Consider the following 15,086-nt stretch of genomic DNA (forward strand, 5'->3'; position numbering starts at 1 on the left):
CTGAAAGAAAACAAGTTGAATATTTGGTGATAATGTAGCATAACAAGAGATTTAAAAGCTGTTTTTTGTAGGCCAGTCATTTTTGACCGGGAACACCTCAAGTGTGACTTTGTTCCATTTTTTACAATGTTGCTGTCAGGAAACACAGACCAGATGATGGTGAGTAATGGTAAGACAGTAAGTTTATTTAACAACAGGCAGATGGTAATGCAGATTAAACCAGCAGATGAGTGAAGACACAGGCTGGGATCCAACAAGCAGGTGAGGAGAACAACACACACAAACAGTCACAGGTAATGATGATGAATAACTTTCCTTTCCTTTCTTGCAGATAGATGAGAAGAAGACTGGAGATGATCAACACACAGGTGGGTAAAAACAGGTAGGTAGCAGGATGAGATACACAGAGGGAGTCCAAGACGAGATCACAGCAGGTAAATAGACTTCAGTGGCCTGTTGCACAAAGCATTGAAGCATTCAAATGCATTGATATAGTCAGATATTTTCTTTCAGATGCCTTCTCAAACGTTCACTGCAGCAGCAGTGTTTATCCCTGCTTTGTAAATGCATTTAATTTCATGATATTTTTCATAACAATCTCTTAATCTTACACGAAAGTGAATTGCATGGCTCTCTGGAGAGAAGTGAATCAAACAGATTCTGTGTTCTGTGTGACTGGCTGTTTGCCGCACGTGTCACACTTTCAGGTGCACATGCTTTAGAGTTGATCGCAAACTCTGGATTAAACCTGAGTTGACAGAGAACGTTTATACCAAGCGTTGTGAGCCCGTTGAACCTGATCTAAACCAGGTTGGATTTATATGGATTTGTCAACTCCAAACCTACTCTGAAACTCAGAGTTTGTTCAACTAGCTTCATGTAACAGGCCTTAGGTGAGCGACAATCCAGGGAGAACAACAGGAGGGTCTTAGACGAGACTAGACAAGGAGCGTGTATGTGCTGAGTCCTTTTAAACTGGTGCAGACAGTGATGGGTAACAGCTGGAGGTGATCAGTGATTGTGACAGTGATTGCAAACAGTGCGCAAGTGAGCAGAAGGAGGGATGATGGGAAATGGAGTTCGGAGTGGGTGATAGAGCTGGTGACTGTGACAGTACTTCCCCCTCCCGGAAGGCGCAAACTCGCACCAAAAGAAGTCCACCTTCAGGGTGGCACCGGCAGCGCAGATGATCAGGGAGATGCCGGCAACTCGGGGAGCCATGGAGGCGCTGGCCGTTCAGGGAGCCATGGAGGCGCCAGCAGCTCAGGAGACCAGGGCGGCGCCGGTAACTCGGGAGACCATGGAGGATGGGCCTTCGTGACCTTGTCCAGGATAACAGGTTCAGCCACTAAGGACACAGGCTTATGCACACTCCAGTATAGTAGGTGGCGCTGAACACACTCAACGATGGACTGAAACCCGATAGAAAACTAAAAGAAGAAGAAGAGAGATGGACAGGGTTTATTTGTTGTTGACACCTGAGGCCTCCTGCTCCTTCTGAGAAAACACCTTTGTGTTCAAACCGAAAGTAAAGACTCGATTCTTAAGCATGTAAAAACCGTCATAAATATTACATTATGGTAAGTTTATTTCTTGGCTTCTGATATCATGTCACATTATTGTACACTGTTTTCTGTTTATTATCATAAATTTAAAGCTCAATATAGGGAGTTGTGATGTAAAATGACGACAAGTTCATCTTCAGAGGCCATTTTTATAAACATATGAAACATATTCATAAACTAATTTAAAACTGTGTTTTAAGAACTAGAACTATCAATTACTTAGGGCTAATCAGTTTTACTTTTCAGATTCAAATGAGACCAATCTACCTTTTTATGAAATGTTATGACCAGTCTTGAAGAAAAAACTAGACTGACTTGTAAGACTAATCTAAGGCTGAATGTGTTGGAATAATATGATTACAGTGAAATTTGAGTTGTGATTTCGTAGTTCATTTTTAATGAACTTGTTTGTTTATTAATACATTATAACTCAATCATTTGAACAATTGAACAGGCTACATGTCTAAGCTTTCAGGGTTTATTCACTAGTGCTTCAACAACTAAAAATCAGTAATGAAAATAATCATCAACAGATGTGATTATCAGTTAGTTCAAGGTTCAAGGTTCAAAATTTATTATAAGCCCAGGGGGCGTTTTTTTTGGTGCAGCATAAAATTTCTAAACATATCATACAAAACACACAAACAAAACACAAACAGCAAACACAACATTCTGACATCCTACAAGTTTAAAAGTCTTACAGCAGTGGGAATAAAAGAATATCTATACCGATTGCTTTTGAGTTTAGGCATACTATAACGTATACCAGAAGGAAGCATTTTAAACTCATGGAACAGTGGATGAGTACAATCTGCAAGAATAGCTCTAGCTTTCTGTAAGACAAACCGTTCAAAACTATTTAATAACCCAGTCTGCTTAATGCCAATAATCTTACTACCATGATTGACAATACCATTCAATGAGTTTCTATGTTTAACATTTACATTACCATACCAACAGCATATAGTAAAGCAAAGTACAGATTCAATATAAGATTTATAATACATAGTCATAAGAGTCCTACTAATATTAAAAGTAGAGAGCCTTCGAAGACAGTGTAACCGTTGCTGGCCTTTTTTGCATACAGCTTCAACATGAGTATCGAAACGCAACTTATTATCAATGATAAGCCCAAGATACTTGTAACTACTGGCCCATTCCGCCATTTGACCTTTTATTCTAGTTGGTTGAGGAGACGAAGGACTGGATCTAAAATCAATTACCATATCTTTGGTCTTTTTTATGTTTACTTGCAAATGCACTGTCACACCATGTCATAAAATCATTTACCACTGCAACATGACAGTTCTCATCCTTAGTCAACAAACTAACAATAACAGTATCATCAGCGAATTTTAAAATGAACCTGTCTTTGTGTCTACTCATACAATCATTAGTATATAAAATATAGAGCAAGGGTGAAAGAACACATCTTTGAGGACAACCTGTGGATGTAATAAGGGTGTAAAAAGTTGGATATGAGCACTGACACAGAGAATCTGTCATTCACCTTACAGCAGCAGAAAACACATGAACTCTCTGAACAGGAAGGGATTCAGGCTTTTTCTCATGATGTTTTAGTTCAATGTTCAATAAGACACAAGAGCATCAGTGAGGTCAGACAGTGACGTTGGGTAATGGGGTCTGGATCACTGATCCAGTTCAATGAGGTTCAGATCTGGTTCTTCCACAGTCAGTAAACCATTACTTTATGGACATCATAAGAAAATGATCCTCCAGAAACTGCTGCTGCAAAGTCTGAAGCACCATGTTCTCCAGAATGTCACTGTCTGTGTAGCATTAACATTTGTTTTCACTGGAATTACTGGAATAGTTAAAACATTATGTATGATTTGTTGTCTGTGTTTCCATATGCAGGTCTGAAGTCAGTTTCTCATTATGGAGAACAGAGAGAGCAGTGAGAGATCTTCATCTGCAGAACCCAGCTGTGTGTCTATGAAGAGTAATAGATCCATGCCTACTCCTCCTGGATTCAGTGATGAAACAGTGACTCCTGATCAACTGTGAGTATAAACATGAAGTTGGTGATTTAACTGCTCCAGTGAAACTAGGAGGAGACAAATAATGTGAGAATCAAAAACACACTGAATGCACAGAGAGATGAGTTTGGTTTTTATTTCTGATTTCACCTCAAATCTGTGGACAAACGTTAAGTGAATAGAAACAGGCAGTAAAGAAAACAAATTGACTTTGATAACAAATCAAATGTTATAATAAATAAAACAGCAGGCAGAACTAAAGGTAGAATTATTTTGGTGTGTTTTCTCAGTATCTCCAGGAGGAGGAAGAGCCTGAGATCTTCATCTGCAGAACCCAGCTGTGTGTCTATGAAGAGTGACGGATCCATGAATCCTCCTGAATTCAGTGATGAAACAGTGACCTCTGACATCAGGTGAGACACAAAATTACAAATTTATTAATGCAGGAATCAAATAAATTACAAACGATTAGTCAGATGGCTTACTGTGATTACTTGGTTGCGCACCAAATCATCTGACATTGTCTTGTCAGTCATTTCTCCTTACTAACCAAGATGGCGGAAGTGTATCTGGCTTGCCGTCTCCCTCGTTTGTCTCAGTTTGGTGTACCTGCTCGTCTGGTATCTGTACTGTTTGTAATGTGCGTGGGCTAATTAATGCTAGGTCCATATGCAACAAAACTTTTATTTTAAATGACTTTTTCACCAGAGGTAACTTGGATATTCTATTCCTGACGGAGACCTGGGCCAGTGCTGGTGAGCTGTCAGTTTTCGAGGAACTTATTAGCTTGCTTTATTAGTACCCCAAGGTCTGCTGGTAGGGGTGGTGGTGTTGCTATGGTTTTTAAACAATCACTTAAAATACATGCAGTTTCTGTTTGGAACTACTTGTCGTTTGAGGTACAGTGTGTAGCGTTACAGTCAGCCTCCTCTGCGCTGTTCTGTGCTCTCATCTATAGGCTCCTATAGATGTAGGCTCTGCCATTGTGAATAAGCCTGTAGGCTTTTATTCTCGCTTCATAAATTCACTTACTGCTTCTCAGTTTAGCGAGAAATATTTAGCTAATGCTGTTGAAATATCTATCTTGAATGTTGAGTCTTCTTTTGGGCCTGATGATTTGATTTCTTTTTCCTACACAGCTTGTTCTGATATTTTAGATTCTATTGCCCCTTTTAAGTTGAAACAACCAAAGCGCAAATCTTATTATTGGCTGGATAATATCACTCATTCTCTCAGACAGGCTTGTCGTAAAGCTGAGAGGAGATGGAAGCATGATCACTTAACGGTGTCATTTGAGATTTTCAAAGAGTGTCCGCAAAGTCAGCTAGATCAAAATATTTTTCTAATTTAATTAATACACACTGTCATAGACCTAGGATTTTATTCTCCACGATAAATTCTGTAATTAATCCAAGTTGCCGATTCCATGCAAAACCTTCAGCTGAACTTTGTGAGAAATTTGTAATGTTTTTTACTGATAAAATGTTAGCTATTTGTTCATCTTTCACTTCACAATTCTCAGATTTGTCTTTGAATTCGCCCGCTAGTCCGTTTTTCTTTCATCATTTTCAACATGTTTCTTTAATGGCACTCTCTGATCTAGTTAACAAGATAAAGACAACTACCAATTCACTCGATGTTATTCCAACAGAGATTATAAAAGCAACTTTTCCTATAATTGTCCCCAGTATCCGAGTGTTGATTAATTCATCTCTGGACACTGGGGTGGTCCCAAATAGTTTTAAGCATGCGGTTGTTCAGACTTTGCTTAAAAAACAAGGTTTGGATGAGGGTTGCTTTAATAATTATCGGCCTGTCTCTAAGCTATCATTTTTATCTAAACTTTTAGAAAAAGTTGTGCAGTCTCAATTGATTCTTTTGATACTGTAGACCATAATGTCCTTATTTGGCATTTAGAGCATTTATTCGGTATCAAGGGTACACCCTTACAGTGGTTTAATTCATATCTTAAAGACAGGTCTTTTTCTGTAGAGTTAGATAAGTTCTCTTCATCTTCTGCTCCTAATATTAGTGGAGTACCTTAAGGCTCTATTTTGGGTCCACTTCTTTTTAACTTATATATGCGCCCACTGGGTGACATTAAGAAACATAATGTTTCATTTCATTTTTATGCTGATGATACACAGCTGTACCTGCCTTTGAAATCTGGCGACTCTATACAGCCTTTATTGGAATGTATCCAGGACATTAAGAACTGGCTATCAAATAACTTTCTCCAACTTAATGAGGACAAAACGGAATTAATTGTTTTTGGTCCCCCCCAAAATAAGGAGTAGTCTAATAAAGGAGCTGGGTAATCATTTCCCCTCAGTTTTCTCCCAGGTTAGGAACCTCGGTGTCATCCTAGACTCAGAATTATGTCTATCCAAACAAATTAATTCTGTTGTTAAGAACAGTTTTTATCAATTGCGGACTATTTGAAGTTATTCATGCTTTTATTACTTCACGCTTAGATTACTGTAACTCATTGTATCTGGGTCTTCCTCAGTCATCGCTTGCACGCCTCCAGATTGTACAAAATGCAGCTGCAAGGTTGTTGACTGGGACAAAGAAATATGATCATGTCACCCCAATTTTAGCTTCGCTTCATTGGCTCCTGATCCATTTTAGAATCCAGTTTAAAATTCTGTTGTTTGTTTTTAAAGCTCTTAATGATAAAGCCCCATTTTATCTTAAAGATCTTCTTACACCTCTGTCATCCTCCAGACTTTTAAGATCTACAGACAGGGCTCTATTATTTATTCCTCGCTCCTGTCTAAGATCTAAGGGAGATAGAGCTTTTTCCGTTGCCGCCCGCCGTCTATGGAACCAATTGCCTTTGGACATCCGCCTTGCACCTTCGATTACCATTTTTAAATCAAAATTGAAAACATATCTCTACTCCCTGGCTTTTTAATATTTTCCTATTATTATTATTATTATTTTGTTTATTGTCTGTTTTGTTTGGTTTTACTCTATTTTATTTCTGATTTATTTTAGTTTCCTTACTCTGTTCAGAACTTTGGATAGCTCTGCTATGTTTAAATGTGCTTTATAAATAAAATTTACTACTTACTATTTAATTGCAAATTAATTGCAAGTTAATTGCATTTTTTTTTAACCTGTTTTTATTTTGCCATTTTTGTTGTTTCAGCAGAGTGGATAGAGATGATCAAACTGGAGACCTGCAGCATGATTCTCCTCAACCAATGAATGATGAACTACAGAGAGTCAAAGACCGACACAAAATGAGCATGAAGAACAAGTATGAGAGATTATTTGAGGGAAACAAACTCCAAAAGAATAAAACCCTCCTGAACAGGATCTACACACAGCTCTACATCATAGAGGGAGAGAGTGAAGGAGTGAATGAAGAACATGAGGTTTTACAGATGGAGAAAACAGCCAGAACACAACACTCACAAGACACTCCAATCTACTGCAATGACATCTTTAAAGCCTCACCTGAACCAGGATGTGAGGAGAAACACCAAATCAAGACTGTTCTTACTAAAGGCATCGCTGGAATTGGAAAAACCGTCTCTGTGCAGAAGTTCATTCTGGACTGGGCCGAGGGAAAAGCCAATCAGGATGTAGATTTCATGTTTGTGCTTCCATTTCGAGAGCTGAACTTGATCCGAGATCATCAGTACAGTCTTCACAGACTTCTGCTGGACTTTCATCCTGAACTTCAAGATCTGGACTCAAAGATTTATGAGCATTGTAAAGTTGTGTTCATCTTTGATGGTCTGGATGAAAGTAGAATGACACTGATGTTTTCAGATGCTCAGGAAGTTTCTGAAGAGACTTCATCAGTGGGTGTGTTGATGTCAAAGCTCATGAAAGGAGAGCTGCTTCCCTCTGCTCTCATCTGGATCACCTCCAGACCAGCAGCGGCCAATCAGATCCCCTCCGAATACATCAACCGTCTGACAGAGATTCAAGGGTTCAGTGAGCTTCAGAAGGAGGAATATTTCAGGAAGAGAATCAGTGATGAGCATCAAGCCAGCAGAATCATCTCACACATCAGAAGAGCAAGAAGCCTCCACATCATGTGCCACATACCCGTCTTCTGCTGGATCTCATCCACTGTGCTTCAGAAGCTCCTGAAAGAAGATCTGAGTGCAGAAATCCCTCAAACTCTGACTGAAATGTACATCCACTTCCTGCTGATTCAGATCAACATGAGGAATCAGAAGTATGAAGAGAGAGATCAAGAGAAACTCCTGCAGTCCAACAGAGAAGTGATTGTGAAACTTGCTGAAGTGGCTTTCAATCAGCTGATGAAGGGCAATGTGATGTTCTATGAGGAGGACCTGAGAGAGAATGGCATAGACGTCAGTGACGCCTCAGTGTATTCTGGGATTTGCACTGAGATCTTTAAGGAGGAATCTGTGATTCATCAGAGGAAAGTCTACAGCTTCATTCATCTGAGCGTTCAGGAGTTTCTCGCCGCTTTCTATGTGTTTTACTCACATGTAGTCAAGAACAAGAAACCACTGCATGAATTCAGATTTTACAGATCTGATAAAGAGTCTCTGTATGATCTACTAACATCAGCAGTAGATAAAGCCCTTGAGAGTAAGAATGGACAGCTGGATCTGTTCCTGCGGCTCCTGCTGGGCGTCTCACTGGAGTCCAATCAGAGACTCTTACAGGATCTACTGACACACACAGAGAAAAGCTCAGAGAACATCAGGAGAACCACAGAGTACATTCAAAAGAAGATCAAAGATGGACGTGAACTCTCAGCTGATCAATCCATCAATCTGTTCCTCTGTCTGCTGGAAGTGAAAGATCAGACTCTGTCCAGAGAGATTCAGGAGTTTGTGAAATCAGACAAACACTCAGAGAAGAAACTCTCTCCTGCTCACTGCTCAACAATCGCCTACATGCTTGAGATATCAGAGGAGGTGCTGGATGAGCTGAACCTCAAGAAATACAACACATCAGATGAGGGTAGAAGAAGACTGATACCAGCTGTGATCAACTGCAGAAAAGCTCTGTGAGTGTTAATTATTAACAAATGAAGAATCATGTTTAATAATGAATAATAATGAATGAGGGGCAATGAATTTCCTAAATGAGAGATTTTCTCCTAAATAACAAGCTTAGAGTCTTAAAGGGGTTGTGACATGGCTTTTCATTATTTTAAAGTGGAAATGAAGCAGTCAGTCTAGTTAACATTATTAAGTAAATGGATTTCCACTCTAATTAGAAAATATATAACAAACACAATAAATTGTGTTTTTTAAAAGAAAAGAAAATGTTTTGTTATAGCCTTTGTAGCAAGAGCGCTGCCATCTTGCAGTTCTACAACCGGTGACGTCACAGGGTTGGTTGGTTGGATTAATTAATAATTTTAGTAATAGTACATTTAAGTGTATATTTTCAATTCTTTTCTTTGATTTTTCTGCGTTTGATAGTTGCTGTAATTGTTATTAGTAATAGATAAACTCATAATATCTGTCACAAGTAGTTGAACAGTAGAGGGCTCCAGTGCTGTTTGCAAGGCAATTCTGGGCTGGTAAAAAAGGCGAACAAAAATAATTCAGGACTCCAGCAGTGAAGGAAAAGTTGGTTAAAACTTTATTGCACGTAATACAAAATGATCTCTGTATGTTGTGCCAAAGGTGTACAGCCAAAGGTGTTTTTTATTTATATTTAAAAAGTTATTGTGTTGGTGTTTTGTTATACTATATACACAACATATATACAACATATATATGAAGGGGTGTAACAGTACACAGAAGTCAAGGTTCAGTACATACCTCGGTTTGGGGTCATGGTTTGGTACAATTTAGGAAAATAATAGGAAAAATAGTCACACTTCAATTTAGTGTGTTTTTTTTCTCCTTTATTTTGAACAGACCGTTTTATTGCAGTATTTCTTATGCAAATCACAGTTTGTTCCACCTAGCGTAGTTGGTTCAGTACAGCCTCCTATAGTGCATTAGCCCTAAGCAGTAAACAGAATGGACTCTTGCATAGGTCATATTTTTTTTGCAACAAACTGCAATACACTGTGTATTCTGACACCTTTCTATCAGAACCAGCATTAACTTCTTGAGCAATTTGAGCTACAGTAGCTCGTCTGTTGTATCGGACCACACGGGGCAGCCTTCGCTCCCCATGTGCATTAATGTGCCTTGGCCGCCCATGACCCTGTTGCTGGTTCACCACTGTTCCTTCCTTGGACCACTTTTGATAGATACTGACCACTGCAGACTGGCCACAATAAAAGGCCACTTTAAAATGTGCAGTTTTATCACACAGCACAATGCCACAGAAGTTTTGAGGGAGCGTGCAATTGGCATGCTGACTGCAGGAATGTCCACCAGAGCTGTTGCCCGTGAATTGAATGTTCATTTCTCTACCATAAGCCATCTCCAAAGGCGTTTCAGAGAATTTGGCAGTACATCCAACCGGCCTCACAACCACAGACCACGTGTAACCACACCAGCCCAGGACCTCCACATCCAGCATCTTCACTTCCAAGATCGTCTGAGATCAGCCACCCGGACAGCTGCTGCATCACCTCATGTTGCAGCATGATAATGCACGACCCCATGTTGCAAGGATCTGTACACAATTCCTGGAAGCTGAAAACATCCCAGTTCTTGCATGGCCAGCATACTCACCGGACATGTTACCTATTGAGCATGTTTGGGATGCTCTGCCAATATCCAGCAACTTCGCACAGCCATTGAAGAGGAGTGGACCAACATTCCACAGGCCACAATCAACAACCTGATCAACTCTATGCGAAGGAGATGTGTTGCACTGCGTGAGGCAAATGGTGGTCACACCAGATACTGACTGGTTTTCAGACCCCCCCAATACAGTAAAACTGCACATTTTAGAGTGGCCTTTTATTGTGGCCAGCCTAAGGCACACTTGTGCAATAATCATGCTGTCTAATCAGCATCTTGATATGCCACACCTGTGAGGCGGATGGTATATCTCGGCAAAGGTGAAGTGCTCACTAACACAGATTTAGACAGATTTGTGAACAATATTTGAGAGAAATAGGCCTTTTGTGTACATAGAAAAAGTCTTAGAACTTTGAGTTCAGCTCATGAAAAATGGGTCTAAAGCAAAAGTGTTGCGTTTATAATTTTGTTCAGTGTATATATATATATATATATATACACACACACACACACACACATTAACACAAACAGCACCATCTGTAAAAAATGTAACAACCTCATTTTTAAAAGGTCAAAATTTTAATATTCTTACTGAGTTAGAACTCTTAACCGTTCGTCTTCCATAGTATCATACATTTAGATCATGACAACCACACGGAAAACCACACATGGCACCTCATTCCATGGTAAAATGTAACAGGTTTCTATGGTATCTAAAATGCCTTTATGGTAATTAGTCTATAAACACATGTAGCATAAAAAGAAATTACCAAAACTGCTAGATAACAAAAAACCTGTCATTTGGCCTATATTTCATTGCTCCTTTAATACATTAATAATATAATAAAATTCAATATGAATATCCCACATTTACACCACAATACCACAGTTACAGTTGGTGTTACTATAGTAAATCTATGGTAAATGTTGGTGATTTGTGGGTTGAAAAGCTTTGTAACTGGATTGTTGTGGCACATTGTTTCATGTCAGTTTGTTGAAAATGTCAGCGCTCTTTAAACTAGAGAGACATTTTAGGTTTGTATCAGAAACTTCTGTGCTTTTGCCACATTTAATGTTTCTCATACGCAACATAAATGGCAGCACTTATGATTTATCAAATTGTTGTCACTCACGGTTTACTGCTACACTTGGCCAAAAAACTAGTGCAGTCACATTGTGATGACATTGTGAAAATTATGCATGTCAGGTCACATATAATATATTTTAATGGAAAAACGGTGGGCTGGACTTTGGACAACCCTGTTATACTATAGCTGATGAACACATTCAAATGTTCAGACAGTCTAATTGATGTTTTTCCCAACACATTCATAATCATTACTTTTGCTGGTGTGCTGTGACAAGCTTTATACAAGATATTGATTGCTTAATTCATATTTTAAAAGGCTCAATATTATAGTTTAATATTTCTTTATAATGTAGAACAATAGCAAATTTACATATAACATTCTTTCTCGGCCCTGAAACACACCCCTCCCCTCTATTTATCATAGCTGAAGTGAAGAAAAATGTTTTATGAAAATGACGAACGAATGACAAGGAAGAACAAAAAATGAACATACAGTACACAAGAGTATATACAAGCAAGACTTGGTTGTTAGTCACCAGCTCCAGACAAACAATGACACTCAAAACTGTCCTGTTACTATAGCTAACATTACAAAAACAGCATATCTTGGTTCTGTGAAACAAAGTGAAATCAATGCTACTCACATATGGAGCAAAAACAACACAACCTCTGCTTCTATTTTCAGGCCTTCCAGCTTCAGTCTCTCAAGCGCTAGAAAGCTTTCCTAATACTAACACGGGTCCTAAAGCTCTTGCCTGATCATAACCCTTTTTTTCCCAGTGATATTCCTCTGACCTTTTCTTATTTGTAATGTCTCCCTGCCACATCTCTTTTTTATGGTCTTTCTTCAAATCTCCCTCTTGCTCACTCTTTCTCCTCCCCCATCAGGAGTGGACACGCCCCTTAACTACTGATTGGCTACAAATGTTTTGTGCTGCTTGGTCCAATCTACTTTCAACATCAGAGATTTCTCAGAAATCTCTTACTGCACCTCTAATGAACCTAAATGATAAAATTACCAGATTATCTCTCATGCTCACAAGCTCATCTTATTGTGATTCAGGCTGGAATGTTAAAAATATTTTGTCCCAGGTTCCTGAGGACAGACTACTGGCAACATCCTTTACATGTCATTATTGTTATTTCATTATTGTTTTATGTTTTTTCAACTCTTCTAGTCTTTCTGGCTGTAATCTCACCTTTTGGTGTTGTGAGAGTTTGTCATCGGCTCTTCAATCCTCAAACTGTGTCCTGAGAGAGCTGGACCTGAGTTACAATAACCTTCAGGATTCAGCAGTGAAGCTACTCTCTGATGGACTGAAGAGTCCAAACTGTCAGATGCAGATACTGAGGTATTTACAACAAATATGATTTAATTAACTGTCAGCCGGCCATAATGTTGATGTCTTTATAGATGATTTTACTGTTTATGTATGTGTTCTGCTCTCTTTCAGACTTACTCACTGTAATCTCACTAGTCAGTGTTGTGAGAGTTTCTCATCAGTTCTACAATCTTCAAACTGTGTCCTGAGAGAGCTGGACCTGAGTAACAATGATCTGCAGGATTTAGGAGTGAAGCTTCTTTCTGATGGACTGAAGAGCCCAAACTGTCAGCTGCAGATACTGAGGTAATTAAGGGAGATTTCATTATTTGAATGGAAACATTTTTTTATTAGACATTATAACCGTTTCATTCAGTTCTGTGCGATTTTCCAGAAACTGAGCTGATTTAAGCACACATACACTGGTGGTGTGCAATATTGACAAAAATAATATCTCTATATTTTCTGGGATTTTGTTGATAAACTATAATTATATGATATTTTGCTGAGTGTGTTTTGGGGCTGGTATCTTGGCTGGTTTAGGCCTGTCATGGAGAGCTGACTCCCAAAGATTTTCATGTTCGTTATATTCTGTGCATTGGTTAGTTCTCAACAGTGACAGAAATGTTTCATTAAGTTTTTTATTAAGGAACAATATTTGTCACCTTAAATATATTTCCCAGGGCACTTTTACCTTTACAGTGTTTCCAACATTATTAGAAGTGTTCGTTTTTTATGTCAAATTCTTAAATGTAATCAATAAATTCAAATAGAATAAGAAGAATGTATAAGGCATTTTAAATACTACTTTATAAAAATATCAATTTATCAGAAATATTCAATAAATCAAAATATTGAGGTCACAAAGGTTTTTTTGTTGTTGCAAAACTCAGTTTCATATTCCACACAGTTCCAAACTTGAATATAGAAATATGAAATGATGGAAAAATTAAATGATACTTTTAAATAAGATAGTCATTGCCAGTATGTGATGCAAGTCACTGTCTTAATGAGTGAGTCATTAGCCAAACTGCTCCATTCTGTACCGATTCGGCTCTGCAGCTCTTTGGAATGTAGTGATAATGTGTCAGTCATTCCCTTGGTAGTGGAAGAGTTTACAGACTGTATGATAAGTAAATAGTAGGGCTGTCAAGTGATTAAATTTTTTTATCTAATTAATTACATGATGTGCCAAGTAATTTATCTAATTAATCGCAAATTAATCACACATCACATTTGGATGAGAAATTACTGTAACACTTTAGTGTAGGGAACATATATAAACTATTAACTATGACTTTCCCCTCAATAAACTCCTAATTTACTGCTTATTAATAGTTAGTAAGGTAGTTGTTAAGTGTAGGTATTGGGTAGGATTAAGAATGTAGAATAAGGTCATGCAGAATAAGGCATTAATATGTTCTTAATAAGTACTAATAAATAGCCAATATTCTAGTAATATGCATACTAATAAGCAACTAGTTAAAAGACCTAAAATAAAGTGTTACCAAAATTACTCACAAAAGTCATAATTTAAAGTCATTATTTTGTAAAGCATCAAATAGACATTACAAAAAAGTAGCATCAGCAAGAAATATTTAATTTGATTCAACATTGAATTTATTACACATACTCTTTTGGACCATGAGGGTGAGTAAAGGATAACTGAATTTTAAGTTTTGGGTGAACTATAACTTTTTTTTTAATTACTTTGGAAGTATGAAATTATTTTTTAATGAAATTATACTCTAAATAAGAAACTAAAACTGCCAGTAGGTGGCGGTAAATGTCTTAATGATTAATTAATAACTTAATGAGTCATTCATTCATTCGTTCATTCATTCATTTAATTAGTTCAAATGGCTGATTCATTCAGGAGTGAAGTAAATGGTTCTCTTTATGAATGGTCTATTGAATCATTAGTCTTGTTGGATTTGAAGTGGCGCTGTACAGACCGATAAGTGTATGACATCAAAGTACCGCGATTAGAGAGCAGATGGCTCTGTATGCTTTTGAATCCCTCTCGTGGTACATTGATGTCATACACCAATAGGTCTGTGCAGCGCTGTTCAAGTCCAGCAAGCTTAATTGTTCACCCAATTTGTTCAAAACGCGAATTCAGAAATGAAATGCCGCTGTGTTTTGCAGTTCTGCTTTGTCTATATTTTCATTGGCAAAATTTAGCAAAGCAGACATTATTGTGTCCAAAATAACACAATATTAACTTCTTACTTATTGAACTGTTGTATAAAATCAGTATCACATTTGCACTCGTGCTATTCTAGACAGAAAAACTGCACTTGTGTGATATTGCACTTGTTGCTCATGTGATATAGCTTAAATATGAGTCAAAAACTACATTCTATAGGCTAAATCACGCAGTGATTTGTTGCCCTGCATCATATCCGTCATCAATCAACTGTATGAAATGTCAGATGACCTACGTAGGCGGGGCA

General features: G+C 38.0%; 1 protein-coding gene and 1 long non-coding RNA gene across 7 annotated transcripts in view; one reads left to right on the top strand and one right to left on the bottom strand.

Annotated features, from left to right (window-relative positions):
- The window catches only part of LOC127502210 (NACHT, LRR and PYD domains-containing protein 12-like), a 113,056-nt gene that overhangs the window by 55,174 nt on the left and 42,796 nt on the right, over positions 1-15,086 (top strand). The window contains exons 3-6 of one of the 6 annotated variants that reach the window (XM_051874917.1): positions 3,856-3,978; positions 6,720-8,570; positions 12,487-12,660; positions 12,763-12,936. The exons of 1 other annotated variant lie outside the window; for it this stretch is intronic. In XM_051874917.1, coding sequence (XP_051730877.1) covers positions 3,856-3,978; positions 6,720-8,570; positions 12,487-12,660; positions 12,763-12,936 — 2,322 coding nt within the window. Of the gene's footprint in view, positions 1-1,519; positions 1,581-3,443; positions 3,590-3,855; positions 3,979-6,719; positions 8,575-12,486; positions 12,661-12,762; positions 12,937-15,086 lie in introns of those variants that run through there. 4 more of the 6 variants (XM_051874913.1, XM_051874915.1, XM_051874914.1 and 1 more) reach the window with 4 other exon arrangements.
- The window catches only part of LOC127502252 (uncharacterized), a 265,865-nt gene continuing 259,089 nt past the window's right edge, over positions 8,311-15,086 (bottom strand). Inside the window, exon 2 of the long non-coding RNA XR_007926805.1 lies at positions 8,311-8,453. This is a non-coding gene — a long non-coding RNA (uncharacterized LOC127502252). The remainder of the gene's footprint in view (positions 8,454-15,086) is intronic.

The sequence above is a fragment of the Ctenopharyngodon idella genome, chromosome 20 (assembly GCF_019924925.1).
Source record: "Ctenopharyngodon idella isolate HZGC_01 chromosome 20, HZGC01, whole genome shotgun sequence".
Classification (NCBI taxonomy): Eukaryota; Metazoa; Chordata; class Actinopteri; order Cypriniformes; family Xenocyprididae; genus Ctenopharyngodon; species Ctenopharyngodon idella.